The sequence below is a fragment of the Pinus tabuliformis genome, chromosome 9, assembly GCF_031772625.1.
Source record: "Pinus tabuliformis cultivar Carrire ecotype Pingquan chromosome 9, CPIR1, whole genome shotgun sequence".
NCBI lineage: Eukaryota > Viridiplantae > Streptophyta > Pinopsida > Pinales > Pinaceae > Pinus > Pinus tabuliformis.
In genome coordinates, this window is record NC_142307.1 from 1,992,663,706 (window position 1) to 1,992,682,997 (window position 19,292).

Below are 19,292 nucleotides of genomic sequence, written 5' to 3' on the forward strand. Positions count from 1 at the left end.
GGTTATTACTACCTTTCTTGAATGGCTCTTTTGTTGTTGGCTAAATTGTTATTGTGATATGTGCTGCTCAGAGGTTGGATTTTGTTCATATGTCTTCTTCTTTCTCAACTCCTGAAAGCTTGGTATTTAGATTTGGTTTGTGATCTGGAGTCAGGTTCTACGAAACTCTTGGTTCTTTGCCTTTTTTGATATTAGCTTTCAGAGTCGCGTGGATATAGATAGTACCTAATATATAATCTCTTTTTTAAATAGCAATACAAATCGCTATAGTTCACCAAAAAAAGCCAAAAAGTTTTAATGAAAATATATTTTTAGAAATTTATTTATAAATATGATGGAACATTTTTCAACTATGGTGTGATGGTAATAAAACTGTCAATTTGTATCTTTATACATTGCCCTTTTGCACGGCCTAATAATGTGATTAAGCATTTACTTTTTTAATTTGTAATTTTTTTCTATGATTACAAATTTTTATTTTCAAAATTCTACACGTGTTCAATATTATATTGTCATGTTTTATATTATTTATTTAATTGCATTATTAATATATCAGGTTAATTTATTTTATGGTTTAATATGTATTAGAATTTGTTTTGTTACTAGATTCTAACTATGTTGAGAGTCTAGTATGGAAAATATGTTGTAATGTCTTTTTTTACATATTTTAACTCTATTAAATTACATTAAACAAAAAAAATATTAATAAGATGTTCTTATGTGATGTAAAGATTAAGTCTTGATACTATGAGTTTTGACAACCCATAATTTTTCTCATAGTATTTTTCTTTAATATAGTCTATTTAAAAACATAAATTCCAATTAATTTGACATTTTGTTCTATTTAAAGATGCATGCACTTTACCTTAAAAAATTATAGAAAAAAAGATGAAAAAGAAGTAACAATAATAATTGTTTCCTAATTTTTAGTAGGCTTACACCAGAACGACTAAACAACGGCGCTGAAAATGAAAAATTGTTGACAAAATCTGCGTTTGGCCACATAAAACTAGAAAAGGGATAGAAATTGCCAAGCTTTTCCAAGTTAAGACAAAATTTCACCAAAGTATTTCAAAATGCACATATGATCACAAATTCAACGGAAATGTGAACGAACCAACTAAAAATACACGCGAAATTTGCAAATTTAGTAGAAACTTTTATCGATCAAGTGAAATTAGCATTCTATAGAGTAGCCTTTCGAACTTAAAAAGCATTTCCTTGTATCTCAAAAGTGAGGAGGAAACCCTGTGATAAAATAAGGAAATCCAATCTCTCCTTCTATTCATTAAACCATTTCGCCCTTCTTCTCCTATTGCTATTCCTACTGTCAATACAAACACAGACACAAAATGGAAAAAAAAACACATCCACTCCACCTAAAACTCCACACAAATGGGAAAATCGCATCCACTGCACCTGAAATTCCACCATAAAAGAGTGTTGGTGTTAGAAAACCATTCAACTCAAAACCGCTTGGGAGAAACAGAGGTTAGGGTCACAACAAACGAATGGAAGGTGGAGGAAAATCAGTTGAGGTAAGCAAAGAATAGTTGGGGCAGACAGAACAATCGGTGAGATTACTTGCAAAGGGTGGACATAATATCGGTGAGATTATTTGCAAATCGATTCCAAAAACCAAAACTTCATAGGACGGATTTGGTGATGGACTCGCTTTTATATTGCTTTTTATGGTCTTTTTCAATGGTCTTTTGAAAAAATCAATAGAAAGGCCAAACAAACCTTTGGTTATAAGAGAATATAAGTGCCCATGGGAAAAAATTCAAACACTGGAGTTGGTGATGGACTCACTTTCATATTGCTTTTCATGGTCTTTTAAAAAAATCAGCAAAGAGGGCAAAACAAACATTTGGTCATAAGTGAATATAAGTGCACATGGGTAAAACTCCTGAGGCTAGAGTTGGTGATGGACTAGCTTTCATATTGCTTTCCATGGTTTTTTTCAACAGTGTTTTGAAAAAATCAGCAGAGAAGGCAAAACAAAACTTTGGTCATAAGAGAATATAAGTGCACATGGGCAATACAAATTAGTCAAATGGTCGTATAACAAAATCAATTACCACAACAAAATCAAGGTTCACATCCAGGTTGGTTCACTATATCAATTTAGGTTCACTGTATCAATTTAGTACTAGTTATATGAAATTAATGCAAATAATTGAGTTATAAAGAAACATGCCATAGCATTAAATTATATAGTTACCAAATTCACCTGAATCTACATGGCTCTATTTATAATGGGCCGGCATTGAAGAAAGAAAGAAGAAAGAAAATATTTTAACATCCACAATAACGAAAGATAGCATATAGTGATGTCAAGGTCTAAACATATATAGATCACTATGTGCACTTTAAAAACTAATAAAAAAATTAGAAATAGAAATAATTGGAAATTTTGAAAAAAAATCACATTTTAATTTCACTTTTGCTTGTATTTTGACAAATTTTAAATAAATAAGTTTAGAATAATAATTTTTGTATTTATCTATTAGATAAGAATTTTGGACGAATAAGTTTTGAAACCAAAGGCCTTGTTAGATTTAAGTTTTGAGGGAAAAGAAAGTGTGGGTATTATTTTTTGGTGAAGTGCATCTTTGAAGCTATTATATTATGTAGAGTTACTAGAAATTGTTGAAAATTTAAAATGAATTAGAAAGAAAATCATTATTATTAGAGGAAAGAAAGTATATATATCCAAATATTTAAGATGTATATTATCGATTTTTTTTATAGTGTTGTATATCTGAATTGGAACTTGGTAACTATGTTAGATTGAGATTCCAACCCAAATGTAAAGAAAGACAACAATTGTTCCCACCACACAACCTACACTTACTTAACAACATCAAATAATCAATTACTTCCAAGAAACGCCCCCTTCAAATTTAACAAAGTATTACATTGTGAAATTATGTTACATATATTTAATTTACAAAATGGATTATTTTATCTTTCATCTTTATTAAATGTGTAGTTAATTAATAAATGCAAATGTTTATAGATGAATAAGTACATATGTTGTATTTAGAATGATAACAATAAATGAGAATACAATTTTTTATTTAATTTTTATCACAAAATTAATTTTTAATTTGTTTTTTTTTATCAAATCAAAAATATAATTAATTTTCTAAAATATAATTAGTATTTAAAATTAAATTACATTATTTTTAAGATTTATTTTAATTTTAGATTTACTAAACCCTAAGAAATGAAATTTTTTGAAATACAAATCTTATGGGATAAGTAAATAAAATCACTTATATTAAAACTGGAAAAAAAATAATATAAAAACCATCCTACTCAAAAAAAGACCATTATTAATAATTATTAATTTGGTATAGGAAGACACTATCTTTTTTTCAAAATTGCTGTTGTATCTGTAGATTTCACTTTTATAAATGAAAAAGCTGCCCATAGTTGGTCCATATTCGCTATCCCGGTGGTTAGCAGTGGCGACAGCTTAAGCTACGTCCCGAGTTCGAATGGGTCCGGCCATGCTCACAAAACCCAACAAGCGGTACTTAATAGTACCCAACAATTTTCTCCATCTGCCATGATTTTAGGATTATTTTAAAGTGGATTTATTTCTCAAAATATAAGTTCTTTAGATGGTATTTGGTTTCGAAGTGGCTTTATTTCTCAAAATATCTTTAGATGGTATTTGGTTTAGTTTATATTTATGCGGTTTCAAATGAGTGACTCCATCTGCCATGATTTTAGGATTATTTCGAAGTGGATTTATTTTTCAAAATATAAGCTTTTCCTATAAGTCAAACGAGTGATTTTGATTTTTTTTTTTTTAAATATTAAAAAAAAAACATTTTAATGTGTATTGTAAGTTATTTTAATTTTTAATAGCAGTTGTTATTTTTTTAATTCGCAAAATGTTGAATTTTATTAATAAATAAAAAATTTCAAGCATTTCGAGGGATCAAATTATTTTAAAAGAGGGTTTGTACTTTCATAGATTTGAACTTTCTTATTTGTAATAGTATATGGAAGAAATAGCCATATAAAAATAAGGTTAAAGTATTTGTGATTAATTAGGCATTTAACTATGAGGGTTCGAGTTACAGGACAAGAGTAACGAGGTCACGGGCTGGCTCAGACTGTCGGCTGAGCTCACAGACCTGCTAGGACAGGATCTCGCAGGTTGCCGGCACGGGTCGGGTTAGGAAATAGAAAAGTCAGTAAGGAAAAACAGAGAGTTTCCGCCCTGAACGCAATGGGAGAGCCAAGGGGGGGGGGAGAGATCCCCTCCTTCAAAAATGTGGTTATGGGCGAAACTAGTACGGATGGAGAGCACCATACGGAAAGGGTAAACCAAATCCCAGTCATGGGTAATTTATGGCAAAAACGAATGAGAGGAAAATGCCTACCGAGGGCTGAGAAACAGCCTAGGTATGTCGTTCCCCATAACAAGCTGGAAGAATATAATTGCTATATGAAGGACCATGCTTTAATCTGCCGATTTGTTGGATACTGGCCGTCTGAGCGAGAACTCTACAGATGGATCGATCAACGCTGGCGACCTAAGGGGCAGATAGATCTCAAGCTTGGTGCACAAGGGTTCTTCACAGCAATATTTTCGAATTTGGAAGATAAGAACAGAATCTTTGAAGAGGGTCCCTATTTCCTGAATAATGCAGGATTATTCATGAAGTTTTGGGAGGAGAGATATAACCCTGAAAAGGAGAAAATGCTTGATGCACCAGTCTGGGTCAGGTTATTTGGTCTTCCTGATGAGTTCTGGGAGCCGGGGATCTTGGAAGGTATCGGCAACTCGATCGGAAGCTTTGTCAAAACTGCAGAGGCCACGAAAAGAGGTAAGTATAATGCCTATGCGAGAATCTGCGTTTACATAAATTTGGCTAATCCCCTTCCAGAAACTGTTGAGGTGGAATACCATGACGAAGTTTGGAAACAGCCAATTGATTATGAACATATCCCCTTCCGATGCCGAATATGTCACGAGTATGGTCATCTGTATCGGCAATGCCCCCTTAACAGAGAGGCAGAGAGCAAAAAAAGTCAGGCGAACCAACCGAATACCACTGGGAGGACGGAGGATCCAGAAAGAGGGTTTCAACAGGTGGTCAGGAAGCGGAGACCAAATAGAGAAGGACCAAAGACTCAATCCCAAAAGCAAACCAACCAAGCAAGAACCCAGAACAAATATCAAGTACTACAGAGCGAAGGTGAAGAGTATGAAGTAAACTTGGAAGATGATGAGGAAACAAACAATAGCCCAATGGAAGTACAAGGAGAGGAAAAAGGGAAAGGAATATCTGTTAGCAAAGTCAACAAAGGGGAAACAGAGGAAGAGGCAACTGAAACAGATCTAGTGGCTCATATGGAAGTGGAAGACCAGCCCGAAACGGAAGCAGAGGAAGAAATAATCATGCGAAGACTGATCCAGGAATGGAAGAACCTAGACAGTAGATTTATACCTGAAGACCAAAGGCAGCTATACAAGGAGGTATTCCAGAAATACAAAGAGAAAAAAGGAGAACCCCCGGATACATCAGTAATGTTGGAAAAGGGGCAAGGGACGGAAGGCAAAGGAACAGATACCTTGGGTAAAAACAGCAGAAAGAGAGGTCGGAGACCTATGAATGAAACGATCCAGGCGGTGGGAGAGATCTTGATAAACTCAGGTAAGGTAATACCTCTGTCGGAGGTATTCTTCCCCTCCTATAAAAAGTTTTAAATGATAGTGGTCAGCTGGAATATTAGGGGTCTGAATAGTAAAGGCAAACAAAGGTATATGAAGGATAAGCTGCAAAAAGAAAAACCTAGTATTCTGATTTTACAGGAAACAAAGATTTTGATTCACCAACTAGAGGAAATAATACAAAGAAGCAGACTACCCTACCAGGTGATGGGGCAAGATGCAACAGGCTTTGCAGGAGGACTCGCAATCCTATGGAACCCAAATGACATTGTTATAGACAACTGGGTGAGTATGCGTGGAATCCTTTCGGGGCTGGGAAGGGTTGTAGGAACTAAACACCAGGTAGTTATCTCAGGAGTTTATGGCCCCTCGTCTCCTGGGCATAAGGATCAGTTTATTAAGGACGTTAAGGCAATCCGCAATCTGTACCCTGAAGCTGCTTGGATTATTGGTGGCGATTTCAATATGATCAGATCCTTAGAAGAGAAAAAAGGAGGGATTAGGAGACAAGACCACCTTATGGACAGATTCAATGAGATGATAGAAGAACTCCGGTTAGTGGATATTCAAACCATTAACGGAGTATATACTTGGAACAACAGACGGGGTGGCAAAAATCAAATTGCCACCAGGCTAGATAGATTCCTAGTGTCCGAAGCCATAATGAATAAAGATGTCTTTGTGGAAGCCAAGATCATTCCAGCTCTGGGATCGGATCACTGGCCGATTCGCTTAGAGATCGACATCAAAAAAATTCAGGGCAAGAGGCCATTTCGATTTGAAGCTTTCTGGCTAAGGGACCCTGAGTTTATCAAGAGAGTGGAGAAATGGTGGACACAAAGTAATATTCAGGGCAGATGCAGAATGCAAACATTTCAGTTAAAACTGAGAGAGCTGAAAGGCAAAATCAAGAAATGGAACAAGGAGGAATTTGGAAACATTCTGGAGGACAAACAAAAACTGGAAGGGGAAATGACTGATCTCCAACAGAAAATAATTTTGGAGGGAAGAACTGAAGAAAGCATCCTCAAAGAAGGGATAATCCTTGGCCAACTGGAGGAGAGGAGGAAGCAAGAGGAGATCCTATGGCGCCAAAAATCTAGGATAAAATGGCTGAGGGAAGGAGAACGCAATACTAAATTCTTTCATCAAGCCATGGTTAAACACAGGCAGGGAAACAGAATACTATCACTCAAGGACAGGAATGGAGACAGAGTAGTTGAACAGAATGAAATTGAACAAGTGTTGATAGCCCATCACAAAGAAATTTTAACTGAACCCCCTGGTGATAGAACGAGGGCCATACAAGAGATATGCTCTGCAATCCCTAGATTGGTCACAGAGGACCAAAATAAAGCTCTTATGAGAGCAGTGACCCTAGAGGAACTGGAAGACGTAGTGAAGGCTATGAAGAAAGGGACAGCCCCTGGACCGGATGGCTTCACGGTGGATTTTTACCAGGCTGGATGGCACTTCCTGGGACAGGAAATTTTGGAGCTTGTTGAAGAATCAAGAATAAATCAAAAGGTATGGCCAGCTCTTAACTCTACCTTTTATGCTCTCATTCCTAAGGGAAACAACCTAGAGGAGGCTAATGGCTTCAGACCAATAGCTTTATGCAATGTCATATACAAAATCATCACGTCCGTGATTGCTAAACGCTTAAAACCCCTCTTAGACAACCTCATTTCGGCCGAACAAACGGGTTTTGTAGAAGGTAGGCAGATCCTTGATGGCCTGGTGGTAACTCAGGAGGTGATTCACTCCTTGAAACTCAAAAAACAAAAAGGTATGATGATAAAACTTGATTTATCCAAAGCTTATGATAAACTAAATTGGAATTACCTAGCTACAGTCCTGGAACGATTTGGTTTTCATCAAAGATGGATTGCATGGATTAATAATCTAATATCCACTCCTCATTTTTCTATCCTGGTAAATGGAAGTCCCTCAAAAACTTTTAATGCTTCTAGAGGGATCCGCCAAGGTGACCCGCTGTCTCCTTTTTTATTTATCCTAGCTGCTGAAGGACTAGGGAGATTCATTAAACAAGAAAGAATAGCAAATAGAATTAAAGGATTGAAAATCTGGGGAAACCATTTGCCTCTGACCCACCAACAATTTGTTGATGACATTATGTTGTTTGGGGAGCCCACGGTAAGAGAAGTCCAAAATTTAAAGAGGATCCTGGATCTGTTTTCAGCTGCCTCGGGTCTAGAAATAAACAGAGATAAATCCTGCATCTTCATTTTCAACACTCTAGAACAAGTCAAAGCTCATCTTATCAGAACTTTGGGATTCAAGAGAGGGGATCTACCCACTAAATATTTGGGTAATATTCTTGATTTCACTTCAAAAAAATTGAAAAACTGGCAAGGATTGCTGGACAAGCTCAATAGAAAGATTGCCAATTGGTCGTTCAGAGTCCTGAATATTGCTGGTAGAATTATCCTGGCTAAGTCGGTACTTCAGGCTATCCCTATCTATCCTTTATCGATTATGGCTGCCCCTGCTGGGGTTTGTGCTAAAATCAGAGAAATCATCCGCAAATTTATATGGAGTGGAACTGATCAAAAGAAAAAATGGGCTTTGGTCTCATGGAATCAACTCACTGAAAGAAAAGAACAAGGAGGGTTGGGATTAAGGGACCCGGAAATCCTGAACAAGGTCCTGGGAGCCAAGCTATGGTGGAGATGGCTTAGTGGAGGAAGTGATCTATGGAAAATTATCTGGAGGATCAAATACAGAATGCCCAACACACAGGTTGACATTCTAAGAACACAAGAAACCCCCCGTGGATCTAACATTTGGGAATTAGCCTCTCAGAACAGAGATTTGATTGCAAAACACACTTTCTGGGAAATCAGAGGAGGAGCAGAGGCAAACTTCTGGGAAGATAGCTGGCAGCAACGAGAAAGACTGAACAGCGTCCAAGCACTTTCCCAAGTCTATGAAAACAATGCTAGGATTAGACGGAAAGTAAAGGATTATTGGAAAGCAAATGACACTCCGGATGGATGGAGGGTATGGGAGGAGCCGATAAAATGGGATCAGAGTCTAAATCCTGATATTCAAGAAGCTTACCGGAAGGAAATGGAATCAAGGAAGCTCAGAGTCCGCGAAGGGCAAGATATCCTTCGATGGGGGAGTTCAATGAAGGGAATCTTTTCTACCAAGGAGGCCTATTTTCTAATGGGGTCTCAAAACGAAGGAGACAGAAATTGGGAATGGAAACTTATATGGGAATCCAACTGGTGGCCTAAGGTGGCTATTTTCATCTGGCTTGCCACAAAGAATAAAATTTTGACTTGGGATCGTATCCAAAAAAAGGGGTTCTAGGGACCCTCACAATGCTACCTATGCAAAAATGATGAGGAGAAGAGAGACCATCTTCTAATTCGTTGCCCATACACTGAGAGCTTATGGATCTTGGCCAAACAATTGTTCAATAAACCAGGGCTTATCATGAGAGAATTTAAAGATGCTATCTATCAGTGGAATAAGGAAACCTTCAATTGCCGAGTTGTTCAGAGGGCTTGGAATCTGACTTCTTCTTTCATTCTCTGGACGGTCTGGAAAGAACGGAATAGGAGAATATTTCAGAGTCGGGCTAATTCTCCAGAAGTTGTCTGGGCGCAGGTGGTAGACTACACGAGGGAGACCATTCTAGTAGAGAAATGGGACAGTGAGGATTGGAAAACTACTGCGGAAGAACAGGCCATCCTGAATAAACTAAACTTAAAATTGGATATGGTGCATTACAAATGCTCGGCCAACAATGACATGAGAACTCAGAGTCCAGAGATTTTCTCATACCCTCGGGATCAATTTATCAAGCTTAACTTTGACGGGGCTTCGAAGGGTAATCCGGGAGACGCTGGTTTTGGAGGGATCTTTAGAGACAGCAACAATCAAGTCAGGTGGATCTATGCCGAATGGGGAGGCCAAATGACTAATAATGAGGCTGAATTCTGGGCCCTGCACCAAGGTTTAAGAATTGCTATCAGGAATGGATACACCAACCTAGAAATCACTGGGGATTCGCAACTGGCTGTGGACACGGTGAGGAGACTCAACAATGGGCAAGGTTGGGAGAAAGTAACCAAAAGTTGGCGGACGGCAGGAATCATCCAAGAAATATCCGGCTTGATTAAACGCATCGACTACAGCATCACGAGTCATGTGCGGCGAAAAGGGAATCAGGTGGCATACTGGTTAGCGAATTGCGGCTGTAAGGGACGTGGCAGTTCCATTGATAGGCAATGGAGAACCATTGAAGGCAACGAGGAGTGGAAGGAGTTGGCAGACCTCATCAAGACGGATCATGCTCAAGCCACGAAGGATAAGGTGCGATCCAGCAGAGCGGATTAATAGGGAAGCGTGGAGAGGCAGATGGAAGATCAGGATGGAATCGGGTCTTAATAAAATCATCATGCCGGTCAGTAGGACGAAGGATGGCGATTGGGGGGATGGTACTACGGTGGCTGGAGAAATAGTGGGGAAGGAATTCATCCATCGCGAGATTATAATTACCCGAACTATGACGGGAGATGGAGGCGGTTCATCAGGTCTCACAACAGATGGCGTGAATTATGACAAGATGGCAGGCAGTAGTGGGTCACCGGTGAGGGACGGGCGGAACTCGGTTTCCGGGATCTCCTGCACCCCCGCGGCCTTCAATACCCCCTATAAGAGCAGCAGGAGGACGGTACAGGACTTACGCGAGATTGCTAGTTGGGTAGAAGGGGAGGAATTAATTGAGAAGAATAGAACAGTAGCGCACGGGCCTAGAAACCAGGGCTTGAAGAGGAGAGATTCCCTGGATTTTATGGAGACCAGACAGAAACAAAGAATGATGAAGGAGCATCAGACTGCAGGGAAGGATACCGGCGATGGAAAGGGCAAGAACCGCATTCAGGAAGAGCCTTCCTTCTCGGTATGGGAGATTCAGGAGGATTCTGAGGAAACCCTCATCCCGGTTGGGACGAAGGAAAGCGGATGCCAACCAGAACACCTGTTCGTAGACAGAACCGAGCAGAAGATAAGGAAATCGGCGGACACAGAGGATATGAGGCTGCAGCGTTACGGGTTAAGGAAACGGGCCACGGCTGAAGGCAAAGATAATGACAGAGCCAGCAAGAGAGCCTGGGGGCGTGCGAAACATGGAGAGGAGGCAGGGGAAACGTCCAGGAGGGGTCCGGGTAGGAGCAGGAAGATGAAAGAGACTGTTACGGATAGGGTGCGCAAAGCTGAACAGGCCTTTCTGCGCTTCTCCAACCAGGCGGTCCGTAGGGTAATGCAAAAGCTCGAAGAAGAAGCCACACAAGACCAGTCTGATGAGGAAGTTGAGGACTGGACCTTTTTGCTTCACGACCCAGGCCAAACCAGAGGGCGCATGTCCCTTTACAAACAGTCCCTCCACCTCTACTGGGTGATGAAGGGAATTTTGGCCAAGGCGCTGCTACAAGTTTCGAAGGAAATGGTGAACCTGGCAAAAGGAGGCCCGGACATCCGCCTGGAACTGAGTTTCCTGAGAGTTGCGATGCTGAAACAAGAGGAAGCTATGATGAGGATGGAGGAGCAGTTGACCACCATCCAGCACATTCTAATACCGGAGCAGCAGGAGCAAGTGACAGAGGCGATGCAACAACCTGCGAGGGGCAACGATTAACTTAAGATATGTTTAGAACTAGTAATAAATTTTGTAGCTATAGTTTTGTTCACGTCAAAGATAGGAGAATGCAGAACAGTCAAAGCAGTGGTTTTTGGAATAGTTTTAGAAAGCTTCAGGATTGTACAGTTTATTTAGCAAACTCCATTAGACTTTGGACATACTTTTTTTGGGCCGCTATCAAGAATTATAGATGGCATTTAGACCCGGTTTCCCGTATAGGGCGGGCGTATACTGTTTCATGAACTGATGTATTGTTCTTTTTGATCGAAGTAATAGAATGAGAACCACCTTAGCCTACAAAAAAAAAAAATTAGGCATTTAACTATTAAAACAATAATTATCAGCGTATTATAGTTTATCATGTTACTAACAAGGCTTTGAACTTGGGTGGGGAAGATAATAGTGATTCTACCCAACTAGGTAAGATAACCTTAATTGACAAATTTTTAATATATGTGTGTGTGCGCGTGCACCATGTGTCAACTCCATACTAAACATAAAAGGAATTACACCATCTTAAGCAACACACTAATAGAATGTTTTAACCATAAATTTTTTTTTCATTTGATTTATGTTATATATATACATAGTCTCTATCCTTATAAATAAATAGATATTTACATTAATTAATTTTTTTGTTATTAATCCTCTTCTTCTTTTGTAAATTTGGCATTGGTGAGGCAACATCATGGTCATGTCCAAAAATAACACCTAAATGGGGTAGAGAATTGAACACATCTAGGAGTGTCTTAACAAGGCACTTGAATCTAAGACCATGTGGACTTTATTGATCTTTTTTAAAGTGTTACATGAAAACTCCATAATATTAACCATTGAAGGAATTACAATGAAATTAAAGACACCTATCTTAAACAATACACTAACAAAATGTTCTAACCATCATAATTTTTTTAATTTTCATTGTTTTTGAGCTGAGAGGCTCATTCTACAACCTCGTATGCTCATTCTACAACCCAATATGATGTGTAACATTATCTGTCGGTCATCAAAGTTGAAATTTTACTAATGTAGGGCCAAATAATAAAAAAATAAATTAATAAACTATAAAATATATTTAAATAATATCGATTCATAAAAAAATTGCACATGAAGAAATAGGATCCCTCTCTACTCATGTTAGATCCGTATCTAAGATGGATCTATGTTGGTATATAATATAATCCCTCTCTCTATCTATACACATACCTCTTTCATCTTGAGTAATATACTAATAAAAGAACTTTTTTATTTATTTTTATTTGCTTTATATAATATGTACTTTATGTTTACTTTGAATCTTTTATGTTACTAATATATATATTTTTAAATGTTACATGTAAACTCCATACTAAACATTGAAGAAATGACCAAATATCTCTAGTACATTGAATTAGAAAACGCCCATCAATGGAATAAGAAAACCTCTATCTCTATGTATATAGATATATTTGATATTGAAATATTTTGAAAAGCAAGAAAACTTTCGGTAAAAATCACATCATTGGAGCTTTAACGACGCGTTTCGAACCATCCAATGTGGTTCATCATTAGGACAAGATGAAGAACCAGATCGCATCAACTTAAATAGATGAAGATAACAAAATTTAGTCGTTATAATATAAAAGTTAGAGTTGACTAAATAAATATTGTTTATTAATAAATAATATTTTAATATAAAGAAATAATTGTCAGAATATAGTTGTTAATATTGAATTAAGGAAAATAATTGATCAAAAGTAAAAATTTAATGAAATGAATATCTAAAATAAAAATAATATTTAGGTCAAGTTTAAATAATCAAAACAATAAACAATTAATAAAATAAAAATAATGATGATTAATGTTCACCAAGACCAATGTAGTCTATCAGACCTCAAGAAAAGAAAAAGAGTCTAATTTTGACTCTTCAAAATCTTGTTTCTATGATAAAAAAGAAGGGAAAGAAGGGCTCCAAGATCGCTATAGTTGGGTTTGCTTAATAAGTCAAGAATATTGGAAGTGTGGTAGATGTTAGGGAATTGAGAGTGGATGTGAGTAAGATTCGTGCAGTCTAAAAGGAAGTTTTTTTCATCTTCCACCTTCTTAGGATCGCAAATCTAACAGATTTTATCGTCTCAGGGAATCTTAGGAGTAGACCACCACCCGATTTAACTTCGAAGCTCATGAGAATTAGTTCTTATCCTAGCGATGTTCTTTTTTTTTTAGTGTTAATCAACATAGAGAGATAGTTATGGTTATCGAGGGTGGGGTTGATCACCTCCTTATAGTATCTTAGATTCCTTTTACCCTCCAGCTCATCATCATCCCACAACTTGTCCTTAAAATTGGAGGTAATAGTATCTTTGATACTATCCTTGCTTCCCATGACGATCTCCTCCTTAATCCCCCAATGGTTGAGCCAAGACTAGGCACCCTTATGTTACCCGAGCTTAAGGCGAAGGTGTGGGCTTTGACTAAAGTTAGAAGCAATTTTTGGGAGCCTATTGGATTCCATGTTGTAAAGCTCCTTCTTATACATCAGAAACCTAAACATAGTTGTACTTTCAACGGGGGACAAGCCAACTTCTATCAAAAGGATAGGATAGGGAGTATTTCCCTTGATCCAGAGGTTGTAGGTTATGGATTGCTTTTGAATCATCTCAATATTTATCCATGACTCTCTGGATATACTGCAACCCCAAACTTCACATCCGTATAAGACAACATGGGTGACGAGAGTCTCAAAGAGGAACCTTTTTTTACTCCAAATGCAAATATCGACCGACTTACAATTGTTTTCAAGCTCATCATAAGCTTTCCAGCCTCCAATAATATTGTTCTTGATGTTATAATTCTAGTTTAGCTGATGAGAAAAGTCAATACCCAAATATTTATAAGAAGAAACCCGCTCTAAGTAATGGTTATCATATATGAAACTACCATGGGTGATATTTTTGGATTTGATGATCATGACTTTAGTCTTGTTGGTATTGACTGTCATACCCATCTTGGAGCAGTAGACATGAATATTCTTAAGCTACTTGTCTAGGTCATCATGGATTTTTGCAAGAAAAACGATATCATCAGCATAAAGGAGAAGAGTAATGATTATACGAGCAAGCTCGGTGCCCTTGCAACCTGCAGTTTCCAGATACTCTTCTAGCTTATCGATGTAAATTCCAAAAGTGGTAGGGGATAGGGGCACCCTTGCTTGACCCCAATATTGCATTTAATATCTTTAGACCATCCTTCGTTGGTATTAAGCTTGGCAATGAGAGTGTTGTAGAGGTGGACCACAACAATCCTTAGTTCAAGAGGAACCATGATCTCTTCGAGTCTCTCTCAGAGCTTATCTCGAGGAACAATGTCAAAAGATTTTCTAAAGTCCGCAAAAAAACAAAGGGGATCATCTTTATTGTTGTGACATTCCTTTGCAATGATACTGAGAGTGATAAGGTGGTCGATAGTAGAGTGATGTCTCCTAAAAATAGCTTGCCCTTTAGCTCTTTTACCGTGGTTTTCAAGCCAAAGTCTAAACTTATTTTCCAAAATGAGCCCATATAACTTGGCTAGGATGTGGCTAATCATAATGGTCTTGTAGTTAGAGGGAACACCGTTGTCCACATTTTTAAAGATAGGCACAATAAGGCTTTGCGTCCAAATCTTATGGAAGCCATGCTTTACCGCCAAATTGAGAAGCTCGTGGAGATGAGGAATGAGGATAGATCTTCCCATTTTAAAGATCTCAGCTTGGTATCCTTCAATATCTTTAGCTTTCCCATTAGCAAGTATATTAATCCCAGACATAATGTCTTCCAGAGAAACTATATCTTCCTTAATATGAGTGTTTAAGATGGTGCCCATGGTGTCCGCAGAGTCATACAACTTCTTAAGATAGTTGTCCCAATTTTATAAGGGGATATAATGATTATATTTAGTTTTATGAACAAGCACATTCTGCCAAAAAATTATGGGCGCAACTTTAGAAAGGTGGAGAAAATGCTCTTGTCTCTTATTGATATATGATCTATTATTTCTCTTGATGAGAGCTTTGTATATACTTATATTTTAGAGCTTAATGATTTCATTGGGAGCGCCTATGATTGCTTTCTTGGAAATTTTACAGTCTTTGTCATACTAAGGATTGGAAGTTCTATTATTCTGCTTATATGAAGTCTCATTAGAGAACTTTATAATGGTAGTGGAAAGGATAGTATTAAAATTGTAATAAATTTGATCAGTGTTTTTATTATAAGTTAGGGAGACTAAATCCCTTAAGAAAATGTTGATATTACTCCTATCAAAGCGAATGTGTCTTTTGCTTTGATTGGTCTCCTGCATGTGGGTGGTATGCATAACAAGATTGAGGGATAAAGACAAAGGTATGTGGTCAGAATCAGGCTTGTATCCGTTAAGAAGCTCAAAGTTTGTAATACGGTTGAGGATATGGGTGTCAGAAATTTCATAATCCACGACACTGCTACCCAGCCCATGGAAACAAGTCATCTGACCAGAGATAGGCCACTTGTTAATACCATTACAAATGATTAGGTCTTGGGAACTACAAAGTTTGAGGAGATTGGTGCCGAATAATTTCTCAATTATGTCTTTAGAGTTTAAGTGACCATATTCATCAAGCCACAAGGGGTTGGGGTTAGTGTTGTGACTTAACATAATAGCTTGGTTAGTAGTAGTTCTAGCATTAAAGTCCCCAAGCAAAAGGATATTACCTTTATTGCTTAGGCTGTAGATGTCTTTTTCTAAGGTATTAAAAGGACAAATCTTATCTAAGTTATTTTTCTTATAGGATGTAGAGTTGATAGGAGAAAAATAACAGATTGCAAGAAAGATCCTGTTGGTGGTAGAATCAAAGATCTTGGTCCAAATCTATCGATTGAAGGGGTTGATTTTATGAAGATGGATGTGAGCGGAAACAATGTTCCTTATAGAATACTTTCGATGAGTTAAATAAGAAGATCAATGAAGCACTAGTTCTGTTATTACCAAAATTGCAACAACCCTTTGAAGTGGAGACAGATGTGAGTGGGTATGTTATGGGAGTTATCTTGATGCAAGGAGGAAGGTTCGTTTGCTATCATTCTAAAGTATTTCATGGGGTAGTTCCTAACTACCCTACCTATGATAAGTAGCTTTATGCCATGGTGGAAGCTGTGAAGTGGTGGAAGCACTATCTGATGGGAAAGGAGACAATAATCCACACAGATCACCACCCGTTACAGTACATGTAGGCCCAGAATAAGCTACAACATACCAAGAATTACAAGTGGATGGGGTTTTTACAGCAGTTTCATTTGGTGATCAAGTAAAAGAAGGGCAGCACAAACAAGTTGGCCGATATGCTTTCAAGGCCACCCACATCAAAGATTACAACTTTGGGGACTCTTATGCACATGGAGCCATTCACCAATGATGCATACAGAGAGGCATATTCAGAAGAGAGAACTTCAAGGAGGTGTAACAGCAGTTGCAGAGTCAGAGTCATGTACACGATGGTGAAAGCACCATTGACTACCATCTCCAGGATGGGCTACTCTACATGCTAGATAGGTTATGTGTTCCTAAAGGTGAGTGTTTGAAGCTGATTAAAGAGGCTCACACCTCCAAGGTTGCAAGGCACTTTGGTGTAGGGAAGACCATGGCTAACTTGCATATGTATGTGTATTAGCCCAAGATGCAAGAAAAAGTAGCTAGGTTCATAAGAGGATGCATGTTTTGTTGTACCAGCAAGCCTAGCAATAGGAAACAGGGTTTGTATCATCCCTTACCTGTACCTACTCGTCCTTGGGAAAGCATTTCCATGGAATTTGTTGGAGGTTTACTGACAATGAGGAAGGGACATGACTACATGCTCATGGTAGTTGACAAGTTTAGCAAGATGTGTGTTTTGATGCCATGTAAAAAGACCATGAGTAGACAAGAAGTAGGAAACTTGTTCTTTGGAGATGTCTGGGTACACTTTTGGATATAAGGAGCATCATTTCAGACATGTATACAATATTTCTCAGTGCATTATGGACTACATTGTGGGAGAAGATGGACACGAAGTTGAAGAGATCTAAAACATTCCATCCACAGACAGATGGGCAGATAGAAGTAGTTAATAGGACTTTGGTACAACTTTTGAGGGGTTACAACTAGAAGCATCTGAAGACCTCGGATGAAAATCTGGTATATATACAACATTATTATAATAGAGTGGTCCACACTTCTACAAGAAAGTCCCCATTTGAAACTTGTTTTGGATATTTTCCACCTTCACCTTTGGATATTGCATATGGGAAACAAGGAGTGAGGGAAGACATTACTCGAGATGCTTTGAGGGCTAAAAAATCTATAGAGAAGATCATGCAGGTCCATCTACAAGTACATGAAACACTGCATAATTCGTAAGTGAAGTATAAGCCAAGGCATGATCAACACAAAACAGAGAAATCATTCAAGGTGGGAGACAGAGTATGGCTACAGTTGAACAAGGAGAGGCTGCAGGGGCCTTGTAAGAAAATCAAGGTTCTAAGATATGTTCCCTTTGAGATACTAGAAAAGGTGGGTGATAATGCCTATCGACTCAGTTTACCACCATATATGTGCATTTACTTAGTTGTAAATGTAGAGAATTTGAAACTCTATGAGCCTTCCATGCTAGATTAGGAACATGAACATGTCCTACCTTCTTTGGAGAATTTGGCACCAGACACTCAAGCATAGTTGACAAAAGATACAATTTTTCATAAGAGGTCTAGAACTACAAGACAAGGGAAACAAGTCCTTTGGAATATTGGGTTGAAGGGACAACTTCCATGCAAAGCTAAATGGTACAACAAAGAGAAGGTGGAGGAAAAACTTCCTCACCTCATTTAGTAAAATCTTTTGGGGACCAAAAGCCTCCCAAAATGGGGAGGTGTGATATGAATTGGATCATTATATTGTTTTTTATCAATCTCGATGCATTTGGAGTGGAAAAAGTGGAGGAATCATCTCACAAGACCATTTTTACGACGGGACCTAGTTTGGCGAAACAGGGTCCGAAACCTTTCGGGAGAACTTTGAGGCATTAAATGACTTTTTTTGGGGGTAAAACTTTACCTCAAAAATGAAACACCTTTTCGTGTTGTTCTATACACAGAGAGATTTCCAACAATGCAATAATCGCATCAATCGAAGTCTGTATGCAAAAGCTATGCCACTTAGAAGTTGAACTTCTTGTTTTCACACCTATAGTTCAGGAGGATGGCGCATCAGCCCCCATTATTCATGGAAAATGGGCTAGCCACATGTTTGTGATGTAAAAGACTCTAGAAGAGTATATTTTGTAACTCTAGTTAAGAATTGATGTAGTCAAACTTAACCACTAGTAGGCTATCGGGTTGTGTTATAACCGGACCACTAGGAGGAAGAGGCATTCCATTCTTTCGAGATAATTTTGTTCCATAGTTGAGAAAAGATAGCTAGGAGAGATAGGAGGTAGAGCACACAGAGAGGATATGTGCACTATAGCAGTTCACAGGCCACAAACATTACTTCTTTGTATCTGCAGCCATATTTCTAGACAGAGAAAGAAAGCAAAGCGGCCTCACCTTCCAGTTGGGTTTTCTCCAGAAAGGTTTCCCAAAGAGCATATCTTGTGTATTATGTGTGCGTGAGCTTATTTTTTCGTTCTCTACTTTTCTGCTTAATTTACTTTTACATGCATGCACTAATTACAATTACTTTTACATATCTAGAAATTAAATAAAACTGTAATAGTGTAGAATTTCATATTGTTAATATAATATTATCAGATTTGTTATGACGAACTATCCAATGGAATATCCATGACAGTTTACCGATCAATAACATAATCATAACTGGTATATAAAAATAGTACATAAGCATATAACCATGCAACTGTCATTCTGTCTAGGGTCCAGCCATCAATGCATG

At 37.9% G+C, this 19,292-nt stretch overlaps 1 protein-coding gene across 1 annotated transcript; it reads left to right on the forward strand.

Moving 5' to 3' along the window:
* The first annotated feature begins 9,163 nt into the window (after positions 1–9,163).
* On the forward strand, positions 9,164–10,069 carry LOC149157020 (uncharacterized). The gene has a single exon (XM_089444943.1). The coding sequence runs from the start codon at positions 9,164–9,166 to the stop codon at positions 10,067–10,069; it is 906 nt and encodes a 301-aa protein (XP_089301069.1).
* The last annotated feature ends 9,223 nt before the right edge of the window (positions 10,070–19,292 follow it).